Source organism: Tenrec ecaudatus, chromosome 10 (genome assembly GCF_050624435.1).
Source record: "Tenrec ecaudatus isolate mTenEca1 chromosome 10, mTenEca1.hap1, whole genome shotgun sequence".
In the NCBI taxonomy this organism is placed as follows: Eukaryota; Metazoa; Chordata; class Mammalia; order Afrosoricida; family Tenrecidae; genus Tenrec; species Tenrec ecaudatus.
The window spans coordinates 123,702,213-123,721,227 of NC_134539.1; the positions used below are offsets into that span (position 1 = coordinate 123,702,213).

General features: G+C 39.6%; 1 protein-coding gene and 2 pseudogenes across 2 annotated transcripts in view; 2 read left to right on the top strand and 1 right to left on the bottom strand.

Moving 5' to 3' along the window:
- Positions 1-4,043: 4,043 nt before the first annotated feature.
- On the top strand, positions 4,044-4,570 carry LOC142458248 (gamma-aminobutyric acid receptor-associated protein pseudogene; annotated as a pseudogene).
- Positions 4,571-7,314: 2,744 nt separating this feature from the next.
- LOC142458251 (large ribosomal subunit protein uL24-like) lies at positions 7,315-7,759 on the top strand (annotated as a pseudogene).
- A 925-nt stretch (positions 7,760-8,684) lies between these two features.
- The window catches only part of RAD51C (RAD51 paralog C), a 48,688-nt gene continuing 38,357 nt past the window's right edge, over positions 8,685-19,015 (bottom strand). For both annotated transcript variants that reach the window (XM_075561526.1, XM_075561524.1), the window contains 4 exons: positions 16,838-16,904; positions 15,949-16,009; positions 12,143-12,203; positions 8,685-11,177 (listed from right to left, as the gene is read on the bottom strand). In XM_075561526.1, coding sequence (XP_075417641.1) covers positions 11,070-11,177; positions 12,143-12,203; positions 15,949-16,009; positions 16,838-16,904 — 297 coding nt within the window. In that variant the 3' untranslated portion in view covers positions 8,685-11,069. The remainder of the gene's footprint in view (positions 11,178-12,142; positions 12,204-15,948; positions 16,010-16,837; positions 16,905-19,015) is intronic.

A 19,015-nucleotide genomic window follows, 5' to 3' on the forward strand; every position in this document is an offset into this window, starting at 1 on the left:
TCAGAGCCAGGAAGAATGAGGTATGTGCAAGAAACCACTTTTTTAGAAAGAAAACTGCAAATACCTTTTTGAAATGAATTTTAAGTTTTTAACAATCTCAGAATGACCACTTCTCCCATGTTGCTGACTTCCTATTTAATGCCGGGTTTGCAAACCAAGCTGTTTCTACTACCTTTTCTGCAAATAGCTTTCAAGCCTTTTTTGAAGTAAACACACAGAATACTCATGGGGGGAAAAAAATAACAAAAAAACATATCATTGTGAAAGAAAGGGAGTGTGGAGTAGGGACCCAAAGTCCATCTGTAGGCAATTGGACATCCCCTTACAGAAGGGTCGCAGGGAGGAGATGAGCCAGTTAGGGTGCAGTATGGCACTGATAAAACATACAACTTTCCTCTAGTTCTTTAATGCTTCCTCCCCCCACTGTCATGATCCCAATTCTACTTTAAAAATCCAGCTAGACCAGAGGATGTACACTGGAACAGACCAGAGCTGGAAACACAGGGAATCCAGGACAGATAAACCACTCAGGACCAATAACGAGAGTAGCGATACCAGGAGGGTGAGGGGAAGGTGGGGTACAAAGGGGGAACCGATCACAATGGAGGGTGAGGGGAAGGTGGGGTACAAAGGGGGAACCGATCACAATGATCTATATAAAAACCCCTCCCTCAGGGACAGACAACAGAAAAGAGGGTGAAGGGAGACGTCAGACAGTGTAAGACACGAAAAAAAAATTTATAAATTATCAAGGGTTCATGAGGGAGGGAAGATGAGGGAGCGAGGGGGAAAATGAGCTGATACCAAGGGCTCAAGTAGAAAGAAAATGTTTTGAGAATGATGATGGCAACAAATTTATAAATGTGCTTGACACAATGGATGTGTGTATGGATTGTGATGAGTTGTATGAGCCCCCAATAAAATTATTTATTTTAAAAATTGATAAGCATATTAAGGGGAAGGTGGGGGGGAGGGGAACTAATCACAATAATTGATGTATAACCACCCCACCCCCACCCTGGGTGACAAACAACAGAAACATGGGTGAAGGAAGACAGTGGATGGTGTAAGATATGAAAATAATAACAATTTATAATTTATCAAGGGTTCATGAGGGTAGGAGGGCTGGGGAGGGGAAAATGAGCTGATATCAAGGGTTCAAACAGAAAGAAAAGGTTTTAAAAAGGGTGGTGGCGAGTGACCATGAATTCTCCCAGAACCCACTGCTCTTCCTCTAACTAGCGGCCTGAGGTGACCTGCCAAAATGGTTCGCTACTCACTTGACCCAGAAAATCCTGCAAATCAATAGGGTCGAACCTCCGGGTCCACTTCAAGAGCACCTGTGAAACTGCCCAGGTCATCAAAGGCATGCACATCCGGAAAGCCATCAAACACTTGAAAGACGTCACTCTGCAGAAGCAATGTGTGCCTTTCCGACGGAACAATGGTGGTGTTGGTAGATGTGCCCAGGCCAAACAATGGGGTTGGACTCACGGTCGGTGGACCAAAAAGAGTGCTGAATGTTTGCTTCACATGCTTAAAAATGCAGAAAGTCATGCTGAACTTAAGGGTTTAGATGTGGATTCTCTGGTCATTGAGCACATCCAGGTGAACAAAGCCCCCAAGATGCGGCGCCAGACTTTAGAGAGCTCATGATCGGATCAACCCATCCATGAGCTCCTCCTGCCTCACTGACATGATCCAGACTGAGAAGGAACAGATTGTTTCCAAACTAGAAGAGGAAGTTGCACAGAAGAAAAAGATTTCCCAGAAGAAACTGAAGAAGCAAAAACTCATGGCTCATGAATAAATTAAGCTTAAAATAATAAAAGTAAATAAAAGTTTAAAAAAAGGATGATGGCAACATATGTACAAAAGTACTTGACACAATGGATGTATGGATTGTTATAAGATCTGTAAGAGCCCCCAATAAAATGATTAAGAAAATAAGTTTATTAGGGTTAAAATGTAAGTATGTTGGGACAGTTTGAAAATCTTCAGAAAAAAAATCAAGTGATCAATAAAAACAGATAAATAAAAGTCCATAAAAAGTTCAGAAAACAAAAACATTACTCAGAATTTACAAGCAACTAAAACACTACAAAACTGTTATATTATTTTCTTTTTTTTTTTTAGCAGTCTTCTTTTTGTATTTTGTTGCTTTTATTTTTTTTTCTTAATCAATTTATTAGGGGAGGGGCTCTTATAAATCTTGTAACAATCCATCATTCAATAATTTTTTTCTAATTTTAAGTTACAAACACCATCTTATATATGACCAAATATTGTCTGACCATTTAAAAAACAATGCACTCTATCCATTGGCACTGTTGAGTAAGCGTTGACTTGCTAATCACAAGGTTAGCAAGCAGTTCAAATCCACTAGCCACTCCACCTGAGAAAAATGAAGTTGTTTGCACCCATAGCGATTTCAAAGTCTCAAATTCATTGCCATTTAGTGGGTTTCAACTCATACCAGCCCCTAAAGGACAGGGTGGAATTTCCTCTGTGAGGATGCACGCTGGTACAGATAGGAACTGGAAACACAGAGAATCCAGGACAGCTGATCTCTTCAGGACCAGTGCTGAGAGTGGTGAGACCTGGAGGGTGGAGGGAAAGTAGGGTAGAAAGGGGGAACCGATTACAAGGATCTACATATAACCCCCTCCCTGGGGGATGGACAACAGAAAAATGGGTGAAGGGAGACATTTGACAGTGTAAGACATGACAAAATGATAATTTATAAATTATCAAGGGTTCATGAGAGGGGGTGAGGTGAGGAGGGAGGGGGAAATGAGCTTACACAAGGGCTCAAGTAGAAGGCAAATGTTTTGAGAATGTTGAGGACAACAAATGTAAAATGTGCTTGACACAATGGATGGATGTATTGTTTGTGATAAGAGTTGTACGAGCCCCCAATAAAATGATTTCTTTTAAAGTACTGCTATGTCAACCAAGTGCACATGGAAAGACAGTCGCCTGTGTGATACAAGGATTGCAACACTAATACCCACATTTGAAAAAGGGAATGGCATCAGAGGTTAAACTGTGAACACCTGGTTTGCAGAAGGCTGTGGATGGCAGTGGGAGCCCAAATCCACTTGCCAACTCCACACATGGGTGAAACCTCCAGTGAACCTTGTGTGACCATAGTCAAGGGATGTGGACAGCTTTATCATCAGACAGAGCATCGTAAAGTCGATTAAGGCAGATGCAGCCAGGTTACAACGTATCATATCATTTGATCTACCTTTTGGATCATTTAAAATTTTAGTTTACAATATTTTCCTTTTTTGAATTTTTTTCATTCAAATTTGTTTTACTTTGTTATTCTTAGTTTGTTGTTGTTCTTTTTGTATGCTTTTCTATATGTGAAATCCAGGATAGGTAAATCTAGACAGTAATTGGAGTAATGGCTTCTTAGAGCTAATGGCGAGAGATTGGGGGTGGGAGCTAATAACAATGAGTACAAGAAGGAAAATGTTCTAAAATTGTGATGATTGTACAACTCTCCTTAATATGATTAAACTATTGAATTGTATGATACATGGATTATACACCAATAAAACGATTAAGAAAATGAGACAATAAAAGGACGTACTGCTATGCGGGTTCTAATTCATACATGCACAAGTTTATTCCAAACACAACATGTCTAAACAGGTCTCTGAGATCAGTGGATGGCTGCAAATTCCCCAGTAATATACTGTAGCACTCTGGGATCAGAGTTGAGTTGCCATCTACAAGATTGGCTGCTCAAACATCCACCCACTCCACCGGAGAATGACAAAGCTGTTTGCTTTCGTCAAGATTCATCATCTTGGAAGCCCTACATAGGATGGCTGTGAGTCAGCATCGTCCAGATGACAGCGGGTTTGGCGTTCTTTTAGGGTGTCGTGAAAAAAAAGGCCATCATCAGAACAAGTTTCCAGGAGGATCCACTGGACCAGTGAAATTCAACCCAAAGAAGTCAGGTTAGAAGGCTATGATGGCTGCTAGTCGCCTCCGTCGCCGCCGCCCCCTGCTCCGGCCCCCCACCCCCGGGTTCCCTCAGCCCCACCCGGTCCAGCCCGGTTCCCAGGAGGATGAAGTTCGTGTATAAAGAGGAGCACCCGTTCGAGAAGCGCCGCTCTGAGGGCGAGAAGATCCGAAAAAAATACCCGGACCGGGTCCCGGTGATAGTAGAAAAGGCGCCCAAAGCTCGGATAGGTGATTTGGACAAAAAGAAATACCTGGTACCGTCTGATCTCACAGTTGGTCAATTCTACTTCTTGATCCGGAAGCGAATTCATCTCCGAGCTGAAGATGCCTTGTTTTTCTTTGTCAACAATGTCATTCCGCCCACCAGTGCCACAATGGGTCAGCTATACCAGGAACATCACCACGAAGAAGACTTCTTTCTATACATTGCCTACAGTGACGAAAGCGTCTACGGTCTGTGAAGCTGCTGCCCTGGAGCTGGGGTGTTCCATTCTGCAAAGAGAAAGGTGGCCCCCCTTTCTTGACCCGTCCCTCCTTCAGGCTCAAATACCACCTCCCTTCTTCAGGACCTGCACTACTTACTGTCTGCGGCTTTCTCCCCAGCCCTTCCTAGCAGGAGCAGGAATGGTGGAAATGACCCCTAGTAGCGCTCCTTTTCTTTCTTCCTCTGCGCCTTTCTCTGCCACCTCTCCCACTCCGCTTCAGACTTCTTGGTTGTCAGTCTTACATCCAGTGATTGTTTTCGGTTTCTGTACCCTTTCTAACTACCCAAGGGGCCCAGAACCCCAACATTGCCTTTCACTGCCTCCTCTTTGGAGGGTAGATGGAAGGGACTAAAATTGTATGGGGGAGATAGGCACATCAATAAAGAGGAAACCACCCAGAAAAAGAAGAAGGCTATGATGACTTCTAATTTAAATTTCCAAAGAGTATTCTTTACAGTGTTTCTCAAAGAACACAGTATAATCACGGAGGCTCATTAGGAAGGCGTTTTGGAAAATAAAAAACTACACTGCTGAGAACAAAAAGGCCAGCAAAGTTTCCCCCAGGAATTTTCTTCTATCCCAATGCACCTGGCCATTCTTGGAGGGCAACAAAGGTTGTGCTGAAATTTTGTTTAGAAACCTTGTCCCATCTACTCTACCGCCATGACCTTTTCCCTTTAGTCCTTTTTGTCCCCAACGCAACTACCGCTGAAGAGGAACATGATTTGAATCCCTTCAGGATGGCAAAACTCTCATTTTTACAAACGTTGAACACAAAAGCATACAGACCTACATGATGTCAAGAAACAATAGCTTCATAGTTTGATATTTTTGTTTAGGTTTCTATGATTTCACAGCAATACTTTTTGACTTCTTTGTATTAATATGTATCAGCTAATTACCAAATAGTGTGAGGAGTAAAAGCCAACGTGGATCTTTTGGATTCACCAAGCTAACCACAAAATGAAAAATAGATGCAATCACTGTTATGCCGTAAGTTTTTACCAGATCACTGCTTCAGTATTGGGTGGCAAGCCCACATGTATTGTGAGATGACACAGGTACTCCCACATCACGAATGAAAACCAGGCAAAGGGCAGGGGTGGGGGGCAGGGTTTATATTTATATATTTACTTAATTTGTTAAGAAAGCCTTGTTGAGGATTCGTGAGGGAGGTGTGGTCAGGGAGGGAGTGAAAAATGAGGAGCTGGTACCAAGGGCTCAAGTAGAAAGCAAATGTTTTGAGAACGATGATGGCAACAAATGTACGAATGTGCTGGACACAATGTAGGGATTGTGCTAGGAGGTGTATGCGCCCTCATTGCAGCCACTCTGTCAAGCCATCTCTTTGACGACCTTTCTCTTTTTTACTCCCTCTACTTTGCCAAACAGGATGACCTCCTGGCACTGGTCACTCCTGACAACATGGCCAAAGCATGTGGGACTAGTCTTTGAAAACTATGGGTACAACTTGTCAGTTTTTGTTTTTAATTTGTGAGCCTTTTATTTACCCCCACCGCCCCAAAAAACCATTTTACTGGGTGCAAATACAGATCACATAGTTTAATAGTTCAATCAAATCAAGCAGTATTGTACAACTGTTACTAGTTTCAAAACACTCCCTTCCTTCTTGAATTCCTTGGCTTCAGCACCCCTTTACTACCCCATGCCCCTGCTACTGTAGCCCTTAGGAACCCTTAATTGTTTGCTACCTTTATAGGTTCATCAATCCTGGGTTTCACATATTAAAAACTTAACTAACCCAACAGATGCCCTCTGAAATCAGTTTTCTTTTTAAATTTAATCATTATATTGGGGGCTTGTAAAACTCATCACAATTCATACATTCATCCATTGTGTCAGGCACATTTGTACATTTGTTGCCATCATCATTCTCAAAACATTTGCTTCCTACTTGAGCCCATGGTATCAGCTCAGTTTTCCTCTCCCTCCCTCATGAACACTTGATAATTTATAAATTATTTTGTCCTATCTTATACTGTCCAATGCTTCCCTTCACCCACTTTTCCACTGCCCATCCCCTAGGGAGGAAGTTATATGTAGATCCTTGTAATCAGTTCCCCCTTTCCACCTCACCCTCCCGGTATCACCACTGGTCCTGGTATCATCATCTGTCCTGAATTCCCTGTTTCCAGTTCCTATCTATACCAGTGTACATTCTCTGGTCTAGCTGGATTTGTAAGGTAGAATTGGGATCATGATAGTGGAGTGGGGCGGGGGTAGAAGCATTTAGGAACTAGTGGAAAGTTGTGTTTCATCATTGCTACACTGCACCATGACTGGTGTGTCTCCTCCCAGTGACTCTTCTGTAAGGGGATGTCCAGTTGCCTACAGATGGGCCTTGGGTCCCCATTATGCCCTCCCCCTCATTCACAATGATTTTTTTTTAATGCCTAATACCTTCAATACCTCGTGCTCACACAGGCTGGTGTGCTTTTCATGTGGGCTTTGTTGCTTCTCAGCTAGATGGCCACTTGTTTACCTTCAAGATCCCAGACACTATCTTTTGATAGCTGGGTACCCATTTGTCTTTAGCGATCGTGTCGGGAAGGTGGGTACACAATGGTATGATTTTTTGTTCTTTGACAGAAACCAGTTTTCATTGGATCTTTTGGGGAAGGTGCCCTTACGAGATTAAGACAAGGGTATCCATGAGAGAACTTGCCAGAGATCAGCCAATAGTTGCAGAGACATTCGAATTCATTTTGTTTCAAATAAGCCCATGTATGCACAAGCTGGAACCCTAGTAGCAAAATCTCTGACTTAGACTTATATGAACTCTTAAAATTGTTTTTAAGATCATTTTATTGGGAAACTTACAGAACCGGAAGAGCCAAAATGAAGTTCAATCCCTTTGTGACTTCGGACAGGAGCAAAAACCAGAAAAGGCATTTCAATGCCCCTTCCCACGTTGGCAGGATTATGTCTTCCCTGCTTTCCAAGGAACTGAGACAGAAATACAATGTTCGGTCCATGCCTATCTGCAAGGATGATGAAGTTCAGGTTGTGCGAGGACACTACAAAGGTCAGCAGATTGGCAAAGTGGTCCAGGTTTACCGGAAGAAGTATGTCATCTACATTGAGCGGGTGCAGCGAGATAAAGCTAACGGGACCACTGTCCATGTGGGCATTCACCCCAGCAAGGTGGTGATTACAAGGTTAAAACTGGACAAAGACCGCAAAAAGATCCTGGAGCGGAAAGCCAAATCTCGCCAAGTCGGAAAGGAAAAGGGCAATACAAGGAAGAATCACTTGAGAAGATGCAAGAGTGAAATATCTTGTACACAACTTCCATTAAAAGCGGCACATCTGAAAACCTTTAAAAAAAAAGATTATTTTATTGGGGGCTCTAACAGCTTTTATAACAATCCATTTATTAGCTGTATCAAGCTTATTTGTACATATACAAATTGCCAGTTTTACAGATAAAAACAATCATCTAACACAATGGATGGATAGATGGTGATAAAAGTTGTATGAGCCTCAATAAAATGATTTTACAAAGAAAAAAAAACAATCACCTATGAATATAGGAGAAAACTGGTAACACGACAGTGCTCCCCAAACCTTCATGTGCATGTGAATCAATGCAGGCTTGTCTTTCTTGAGTCATGTTATTATGTGATACAGGAATCTGAATAATGGCTCCCCACAGATAGCAATGGTGGTTTCATGGCAAAGGAAACTTTGCAGATGTGGGTAAAGACATTATAATGGAGGAGACTAAACAGAATTACCCAGCTGGGCTTCACAAAAGGAAGGTAGGAAAACCAGAGTGAGCACAAGATGACCCGATGATAGAAAAGATCTCATGAGCAGTGCCGTGGTACTGGCTTTGAAGATGCGACTGGAGCTGAAATCGAGGAACGCTGGCAGCTCCAAGCAGGTAAGAAAAGCAAGGAAATGGATTTTTCCCTAGCGTCTCCAATAGGTATGTGGCTACTGACACCATGATTTTAATCCAGTTAAATCGATTTTGGCATCCTGGGCCCCGTAATTGTAAGATAATTAAGTTGTGTTGTTTTAAACTCTGTAGTAATTTGTTACAATAGGAAAATAATACAAATCATAATTTATTTAAAATATAACCCCCCAAATAAAATATAACCCATATGCTTATTAGAACCATTGTTTATTAACACTAAGAATATAATTATACTCTAAAAAGAAAATTTTTAATTACCATATATACAACCATTAAAAACTTGTCATAGAAAGATTTATTGGTAAGGAAAACATAAGGATTTTTAAGTACATAACAAAAATGTCCTTCTATTTTTTTTAACAAAACTGTATGTACATGTATAAATGAAGCTGCACAGTAGTTAAAGTGCTCAGCTACAAACCAAAAAGAATGTTGGTCTGAGCCCACCTGTTACTGCTTCAAAGAAAGAGGCAGCTGCTTCCATGTAGATTTACAGCCTTGGAAAGCCTCTTCTGTTTGAGAGTCAGAATGAGTCAGGATCAACTCAATGGCAGTTTGAGAGGTTTTTGGTTTGTTCTTTGCATTATAATAAATGCATATTGTTTCAATAATGGTCCATTTTTTCTAGGTAAATGAATGTGGATGAGCGACGGCTGCAGACTGCATCTCCATCTCATGGTGTCCTAAGAGAGTTATCCATCCGTAAACTTGATTTTCTTTAAGGCACGGTCCCCATAAAGGTTTCATGAGGCATCAATGATTTCACCATTCTTCCATCTAAGGTTCACTATAAATTCCATGTTTGCATGTACGTATTTAAATTTTAGCATAATTCATGTTGCTCTCGTAAGGGCTCTTTTCAAATGGGTGTCTTACCTTTCTTAGTGCCTCAAACTAGATGCTATTTAGACATGCAGTTTTCTCAGATGTATTTTCTGTACACTCTTTGAAGATTGCTTGTGTGTACACACACATGAATATTAGTCATTAAGGGAAATAAAGTCTTAAAAATATATGCTATAACATAAACCTTACTGAGCAAGTAAGTCAGAAAGGGATATACTATATGCTCCCACTTATATGAAATATGTATAGAGATCAGTTTATTAGTGGTGATTGGGGGTAGGAGGGAAGGAGAAAAGAGGGAGTAATTGCTTAGGAGGTACTGAGTGTTCGATCATGGTAGAATGATTTTGAAAACAGTGGCAATGGTCATACAATATGATGAACATAGGGAATGGCCTGTAACAACTGTTGAACTGTAACAACTGTTGTACATATTTTTTTACCACAGTTAAAAAAAATACATTAGGGTCTTCAAAAGTAAGAAAGTTACCATCAGTCCTCTTATATTAGTCATGTGAAAATAGTCTTATCTAGTCTGGGTGATTATTTGCTTGATCTGCCTGCAACGTCCCAGTTTATGTTCATGGTCCTAATGTAATTGTTAACAGTGCCCACTTTCACTTTCCAAAAAAAGTCCTAGTAAACTATAATAATTCTGTGAATAAATCGACTGCAGGAGTTATTTTGAATACATTTTCTAAATTTGATGTGCATTCTACAATAGTATATATCACCTATCACTAAAATCTGGAAAACCTGGTTGTCGAAGTACATAGTATCCAATTACTTAAATTTCCTTTCACTAAGAACCAAAGTTGTGAATAAACTAAGAAGGTGCCAGATTCTGAAACCAATCACAAGGCCAAAATTTTATATTTATTCATATAGTTACAACTATTTTTTAAGTCAATGTAATTCTAGAATGGTACATTTCAGATTTTTAATATATAAAAATAAATAATTTTGAGTTTATCAACCTGACTATTCTGGAAAGTAAATGCTTTAAACAATTTCTACATGAGATAGCAGCTTCGAAGGCCTTCCTACAGCATTATAAAATAATATGGAAAATTAAACAAATGGCTTAGATTTTGGATTGAGGTCACTAAAATCAGTTTTGTCATCTAAAATTTGTATCTGACCCATTTAACTAAATATAATGATATACTGATTCATGGCTGTGGTTTCTCTTTAAAAGGTTTCAAAACCTGTCGTTTTAAAGAATTATCAAAATTACATTTATAGAAAAGTAAAAACATTCTCCCCCCTGCCCAGTTTCTTCATGTTTTAATGTACAAATAGAATTATCTTTGTGTGTAGAGGGCAGAGGTTAAAATGGAAAGATAATTCATTAAAGGAACTGGCCAATGTTTAAAACAACACAATGTACCTTCACCTCACTCCCTCCCCCAAACGCAAACAGAAAAACATTCTGCATGGTACATTCAGATAGGCCATTTAAGATCAGCTTTCTGTATTTGTGAAATAATTCATGAAAATGAAACGAAGAGATAATAGAATTTTCTATGAATTTTTTTATGCCCCCTGGAACAATGCCTACATTAGCATTTCTGATTTGTTACCAAAACAAAATATAATTGTACAGCAGTTTTAGAAGAACATTTTCAGATTCACAGTCCTTCATTTTCCCTACTCCAGTGTATACTGATTCACTCACGCCATAATGTATATTACTGAGTCAGTCACTCACGCCATAATGTGTGTTTGCATTTTAAGTGAACGTGTTCACAACTTAGACCACTGATTTTCACGCAGCAATAATCTGTTCTACTTTGAGATTAATCTTTGGATCACTGTGCTTCTTTCTCCACTTCTCGTGACCGTTTTCGGGAATTCAGTGAAGCTTCCTTTGTCAGTGAACATGCAGGAGCACTAAGAACATCTCTAAAGCCCTGAGGCTGCAACATAAAAACATGCATAAGTGTGGTTTAAAGGAAAGGTTGATCTTACACGTATCTTTTAACTGATAAAAGATCTACTTTGTTTGTGGGATGAAAATTATCAGCCACTGTGAACGATGAGGACAAACCTCATGGACAGATGTTTAAACCAGGGCTATACTACGTTGTTTTGTATCCTGAATACACTTAAGTGTAAGCCTATGTGAGTATCAGCCGAGGTACCTAATTTTACCGCAAAAACTGCATTAAAAGTATGCTGAAAAACTCGGCTTATACATGGGTACATACGGTATTTTAAAAAATATATGTAAGATATACCTACACATATACATAAATAACACTGCATTATAGACATGTTCTCTAAGGGCATTTTAACAAACGTTGGTGGCTCTGATGAGAGATGAAATCAAGTAACATGTACTAATGATTCAGGCATTTTCTCCAATTAGATACTCTAGTTTTCCAACGAGGATGCTGCAAATGCACCTTGGTAGTGCAAAGAGAATGATTTGGTTGTAGGATCTCTTTCCATTTTTGTTTTTGCCCTTATAAAAATGGATAATTTTGCCTATTTCAGCCCAAAAATTTATTTCTATGGAGTAAATCCTCAGGGGAAAAAAACTAAAGTGGGTTATATTTGATGGCTATTGACCCATACCATCTATAGACCAAAATTACTAGTGCTAGTTTGTCTATTAGCAACTTTTAGTTTAAAAAGAGAAATTATCCTGATATTACATATGGCATGGAAAACACTACCCAACAAATAAGTATTTCCCCTCAAGAACCAACCTCGGTTCAATTGTGAACAGCACTATTTTGAGGATAATATTCTAAGCACCAAAAGCTGCCCTCAAACATGCTTGTTGCCTACAGAAGGTAACAAGCAGTTTGGAAATGCTCTCTTCAGATAAATACTGCCCACAAACATCAAAATCTCACGCTAATTAAATCATACTGACTGTGATTTGAAACAGCACTGTGGATTCCTTCTGGCTTGGTGATTTGTGCAAAGTTGCCAACCTATAAAAGGGGGGTGGAGAAGATATATAGATATACATACACACAGACTTAATTAAGTAGCTCATATAAATAATTTCATAATTTAAATTCATAGTATTTTTACTATAATTCTATTATTTTGTCCAATAAGAAACAAAAAATATTTCCCTCAAACAATAACTCAAACTCATATGCATAGCTATATGCATATAACCATTAACACATGAAATAAAGTTGTTTATTCAAGAAAAATTTTAAAACAATCTAAAAGTCTGCTGACTGATTCAAATATGTTGTTTTATACCTTATGAGATCCTATTTACGCTAAAAAGGTGAGTGAAAATATGAATGTTTGTGTGGTTAGGTGCTGTTCGGTCCGTTCCGACTCAGAGACTCCACATAGAACAGAGCAAACACTGCCTGGTTTTACGCCATCCTCATACTTGCTGTATCTGTGCCCACTGCTGCCGCCCCCCCACCCACCCACCCCCGTCAATCCATCGCTTTGTGCTAACCTGTTACTTAACAACCATCATGTCCTTTTTCCAGGGACTAATCCCTCATAAGACATCCAAAGTGGATGAGACCAAGGAGCATTCAGGTTGTACTTCTTCAAGACACGTTTGTCTATTATTTTGGCAGCCCAACAATAATTTTGATATTAAGTGCAACTGTATAAAATATGCATGCATAAATTACTGCTAACAAACCCTTAGTACAGGGATAGCTGTGGTAAGGAGAGCAATGATGGGATCACACCCTATGTCTAACAGAAAAATATAGGAAAGGTGTTTTAACCCCCCTTATAAAAATATCTTGTCTAGTAAAGCAAAAACTAGCTATCTGAAAAATCAGAGAGCTAAATCATTTTACAGCATTAGCATGTACAAAAAGGTACTCAGTTCATTAGATTCTTTGGAAGAAAAGAAAAATAAATATGCTTTTAAAAAGTATTTAAATATATCAATAATTCTAAAGTCAAATGTGATTTAAATATTCAGGCTGATAATCTTACTCAAACTTCTAGATAAAAATAAAACTTCATAATTTCATCTCAAGAGATCTTTTTTATTTTAACTAATCCTTTTATAGGGAACTTGTACAGATATCATAAAAATCCATAATTCAATTAGGTCAAGCATAATTGTACAGTTGCTTCCACAATCTGCTTCTAAACATTTTCTTTCTTCTTGAACAACCTGATATCAGCTCCCCTTTATCTCCTCCCTCCCACAAGAGATCTTTTTAAACATTAAATCAAACCAAAAAAACCACTTGGCTTATGGCCCAAGCGAGATGAAACTTAACATATGGCTGAACTACATACTTTGGGTCAGGAAGAAACAAGGCAGAAGCACAATTTGTGCTCTAAAGCTGAACACACATATGAGAAACTGTGTGGGGGTGTTGATATATTACTCCTCTACCATCCGATCTTCTTGGCAACGAGTGGTGTAATTCTGAACAATCGTGGCCTCAGATTATCATGAATATGCAGATTTGGAGGAAAGCCCACACATACACAGGACACCAACAACGTATTATATTTCTTTTAGCAACTGTTGGAATGTTATTCCAACATTAATTCAAGTGTAAAAAAAAATCAGTTGTGACTAGGAAAGGATTGGGACCAGAGCATGTGACGGACACCTACGGAAAGTTCAATTCCAACATATATTTTCCTGCTCAAGGCATTTCGCTTTTCTGCTCTTAACTGCAAGCATTCATTTTGTAATCACATTGCCCAGTGTGGATTGCTAGTTCCACTCTATCAAGATAAACTAAGACGGCACCAAAAAAGCCCACCAAGTCTGGTAATGTCAGTGACCTGGAAATAACTGGTGACCGTGAGGAACAAAACTATTTAAGTACACATCGGAAGACTGGTCTGAAAGAGCCTTTCCTAGACAAGACTGCTTGCTACAGGCAGGTCTGGGTGGCAAATCAGATCCACTCCCAACTGTGTCTTTACAAATTTGTAGGTAATTTGGAACAGGTACATGTGGTTCTTATTGAGCCATACTTTAGTATAAGAAAAACTCGAAGACTTTTATTAAAAGTTACATGCACAGCGAGAGAAGCTGACTAAGATTTGTTGAGCAAGGCTTGGTTCCCGGTAGTGCCGTTGGGCTCAAACCCACTAGCTGTCTTGTGGGGGAAAGAGGAGACTACTTGGCCCATAGAGATTTACAATTTGATGGCAGTCGTTTTTTGTTATTATTTTTTAAAGGGCTTAGTTCAATCTACTCAATGGCTATGAGTGAGTGAATTCAATCACTTAAAAGTGAAGGCAAGTTAACATAGACATTACCTTTTGGGACTTTGACTTATAATTTTTCCCGTTCGTTACCATGACAAATCACCAAAATAAAAAAATTCCGATTTGTTCCCATTTCATAGGCCATGACAAAACAGGTTCAAATTGGCTGGAAGCCATGTTTAAAAGAGCAAGTAAGAGTTGCTCCCACGTTGAAAATTTGGAACTGGGAACTACCTATATTGCATATAAGCATCTGAGGTCAAGAATTTCTACGGACATTTAAATGATGGGCTGCACTTATAGAGAATAATATCAATCTGGGAAAGCATAACAGTGTGTTCAAAGGGCTCTCAGCTAGAGAACTGGTGCCAAGTCTTTACAATAGTTTGACAAGGTTTGGGGTTTGTTACTAAGAAAATAATTCCTTTTGTAAATCCAGTTTATAATGAATTATTTATGGAATGAGGGAGAGGGAGTACACTGTAAAGTACTATGCATTATGAAGAACATGCGTTACCTGAGCTCCTTGGCAATACCATCTCTAAAAGGGATACAAACTGCTTGAACTAGTTGCAAAAGATATACTGTGTGCAGATTACAAAAAACCTGCTTATGAACTCAGCAAAGGTCGGTCACACCTAGCTTGATCAAGCATGGTTTTCATCTGCGTAACAACAAAGAACTGAACACTACCACTGACCCCGCCCACATGCACTTAAGTAGCCCTTTGCTCCATCTGTGCGCATATGCTGCCTCGTCTTCTCCTTTCATTGCAGCAGGTCTGCTCTGAGTTCTCTGGGTTATGCCAACTGATTTCAAAGCAGAGAGGCTGGCACAAATTTGAGATTTCTAAAAGTGTACAATGAAAGACCCCAGAGCTTTCACTTGACTATTTTAGAAAAAATGAAAGCTGGTTTGTTCACTGCTCAGCGGGTTTAAAAACAAGTATAAAGATTTCATGCTGTCATGGTTTTATTTTAAAGAGCAATAACTGTGAAAGACAGGTAAGCAACTGGAAATCAAAGCAGGATAGGAAAATACAAAAGGATATAAAAAATAATAGTCACAATTTCATACATAAAATATTAAACAACTTAGAAAAACCATTTTATTTTCCCTACGAATTAGTCCTAGCGATAACCTCAAACATCTTCCCTTTGTCCTGATTTGATTCTCTTTTTCAATTCCCTTCTAGGAACAGGGAGTGCCCACATCCTTCTGCTTGGCTAATATGGAACTTGATTTCAAAGAGCTTTAGCAGGTGGCATTCCAAAGCCACCTACTCGTTTCAGGTGCACCATCATTTAAATATTCCAAAGAATGTCGTGTGCGTCTACATGTGCAGTATAACAAGTTTCTGTGGTTGTGCTGGTTGATGTCAGACACGGGAACAAAAGCATCCACTGCTGCGGCACTGCAGAGCTCACTGAATGGTCTACTTTTAAGGAGCTGTTAAGTATTCAGTATAATATGCCCAATATTCAGTATTAATTTTTTTTTACTGACCTCTGTTTTTGGTCCCAGTGAAAGATAAGCCGTATTGTAGCAGCATGTCCCCAACTTTCCCCTGAGAGAAAAGAACATAGCAATTATAATGCCTTGTTGATTAGGTTATAAGCAGTAGCTCAGGATGTCCCGACAAAATATAGACTTCCTTTACTTAACTTTCTATTGAAAGTGTGTACTTGCTTTTAAAACACACCTGGGATGTGAGTAACATCCTGAGATTACTATGAAAATACTGAAAATCATGATCTCCTTTTTGCTTTTAGAAAACGTTACATTCTGAGTCAGGGTATGGGTTAATCTTCAGCATCAGGCTTAATAACATACTTTTGGCCTCCACCCCCCCAAGCCAAACTCAAACCTAAACCCAAACCCATGGCAGACTCCACATCTTTCCACCAGAGAGCAGCTGCGGGCTGTTCGACGAGCAGGTGAGAACTTAACCACTGTGGCACCCGGGTTTCTCTTCCGAAGTAATGTTCATAGAACATTTTAGTGGAAACAAATGGAAAAGCCCTGTGTTCGAATAAAACCAAACCTGAGATTAGGATGAAAGTACATAACTTTATTCACTGTATTGAGATTTGTACTTAAATGGGATTTGCTCTTCCTCCTGCCTGAAACTGGGAGTTTTCAAAGAGCTTGGTCCTATATTATGAATATTTCCCTACAACCTGAAACCACAGCTGCCACAGAGCACATATGCTATGATGGCTGAAAGGGGTCAGTCAGCTACTAAGAGCACTGCACAAAGCACTGAGATCTATCCGTGGACAAGAGAGATCATGTCTCTAGGATGGAGCGTAGCATATTCAACATGTTCCAAAAGAAAGGGACAGGAAAAATGTCTTTCATTAAAAAATGAAATTTTATCTGATCCATTACCCACCTAAAGCAGGAATCAGTGAGGCTTGATTTCTGTCAATCTTTGTTGTCATTTGATTGGTTAAGATTACCTGAAAAAAGAATGAGAAAATTAGGTAAATCTTCCTAAAATTTTCAAGTACATGTTGTGTGTCATTGAATCCTTTGAGCTTAGTATTATGAACATAAGCAGCCATCAAAGAAAAACCTATTTCTCTAAGAGGAATTACTGAGAGCTGAGTGGAAGGTGAGCAGGATAGCGGGACAGGAGAAAGATGAGAGGAAATAGAGGAAAGAAGTAGAAAGCAAAAGCAATTTAAAAAGGTATAGCTATAGGTATGTATGTAGGTAAATATATTAATTTATAATGAAAGGGACAGAGGACAGTGTACACATATTTATGTTTGTTAAGTATTAAGATAGCAAACAGACTTTGGGCCTGTACTCAAGACCTCCCTAAACACAAGAATGCTTTGTTCTAATAACCTGGCACGCTTTGATACTCACCTGCCCAACATGAACGCTTAGGACAAAATGGTGCATAAGCAAAAGTGGTGAAGAAAATGGATGGTGCCTGGCTATCAAAAGATATATTGTCTGGGGTCTTAAAGACTTAAAGTTAAACAAGCCGCCATCTAGCAGGGAAGCAAATAACCCCACCTGGAAGAAGCACTCCAGCCTGTGTGATCATGAGGTGTCAAGGGGATCAGGTATCAAAAGATCCCAAACAAACAACTATATCAGGGGTCTTCAAACTATAGCCAGGGGCCACATGCGGCCTGCTGATGACATTTATCTGCCCACCGGGTGTTTTTGCTTCGTTTGTTTTTTTACTTCAAAATAAGATATGTGCAGTGTGCATAGGAATTTGTTCATAGTTTTGTGGTGTTGTTTTTTTAACTATAGTCCGGCCCTCCAACGAGTCTGAGGGACAGTGAACTCGCCCCGTTTAAAGTTTGAGGACCCTTGAACTATCTCAATGTGAAAGAGGTTGGCGTAGAGGCCCAAAGCCCAACTGTAGATAATTGGGCATCCCCCACAGAAGGGTTACAAGGAAGGGACGGTTTAACCAGGGTGCAGTATAGCACCGAGGAAACACACATCATTCCTCTAGTTCCTGAATGCTTCCTCTCCCCGACTACCATGACCCAGTTCTACCTTACAAATGTGGCTAGACCAGAGTACACACACTGGTACAGATAAGAGCTTTGGACACATGGAATTCAGGACAGATAAAACCCTCAGGAACAGTAGTGGGAGTAGTGATATAATGAGGGTAGGGGGATGGTGGCGGCAGGAGGTGGAGGAAGAGGGAACCTATCACAAGGTTGGATATATAGCCCACCCTCCCAGATGGACGAATAACAGAAATGTGGGTGAAGGGAGACAATGGACAGCGTAAGACATGAAATAACAATAACATAATTTATCAAGGATTCACGAGGGTAGGAGGGTGGGGGAGGAAGGGGGAAAAAGAGGAGCTGATACCAAGGGCTCAAGCAGGAAGAAAATGTTTTGGAAATGTTGATGGCAACATATGTATAAGTGTGCTTAATACAATAATAGAATGATGAATTGTCATGGGATTTGTAAGAGCCCCCCAGTAGAATGATTTAAAAAAAGGAAAAATATATTTCAGTAAATTTATTTTAAAAAGTGGTTATACAGTTTTCTGAAAACATGATTACTGACCACACAACATCTTTTCATAAGGAAGGAAAGTACTTATTGTAAAAGTTATAGGATAAAAACATTCTGGGTAATACATAAAGGTTTAAGAAGGCCAGAGGCCACTTACAGATATTTTCTAACTCAGAGCATACGAAAACTTCTGCTTTTACAATTTTGTATAACCCTGATAGAATAATCGCTGGGCCTCAGGGCATAGGAAGTTCACCTTGGAGGGCGCAGATGAACTGGAGTAATAAAAATCCACAGACACTGTGCCGCCACAGGTTAATTTGGTGAGAAGTGACTCTGAGTGGCCATCTAAGGTACAGCTATTGGTCTCTCCCTGTCTGGAGGAACGAAGAATGATGGAAATCGGAGATGCAGGGTAACAATGAGTCCAGTAGACTCACAGACCACACAAACTAAGTATCCGTTATCCTGAAACCAAAAGAATGAAAATGGATAGTGCCCAGCTACTGACTGCTGTCCACTACTCTGAAAGGGATCTCATCAGGTGGCCCTAGATATAGTG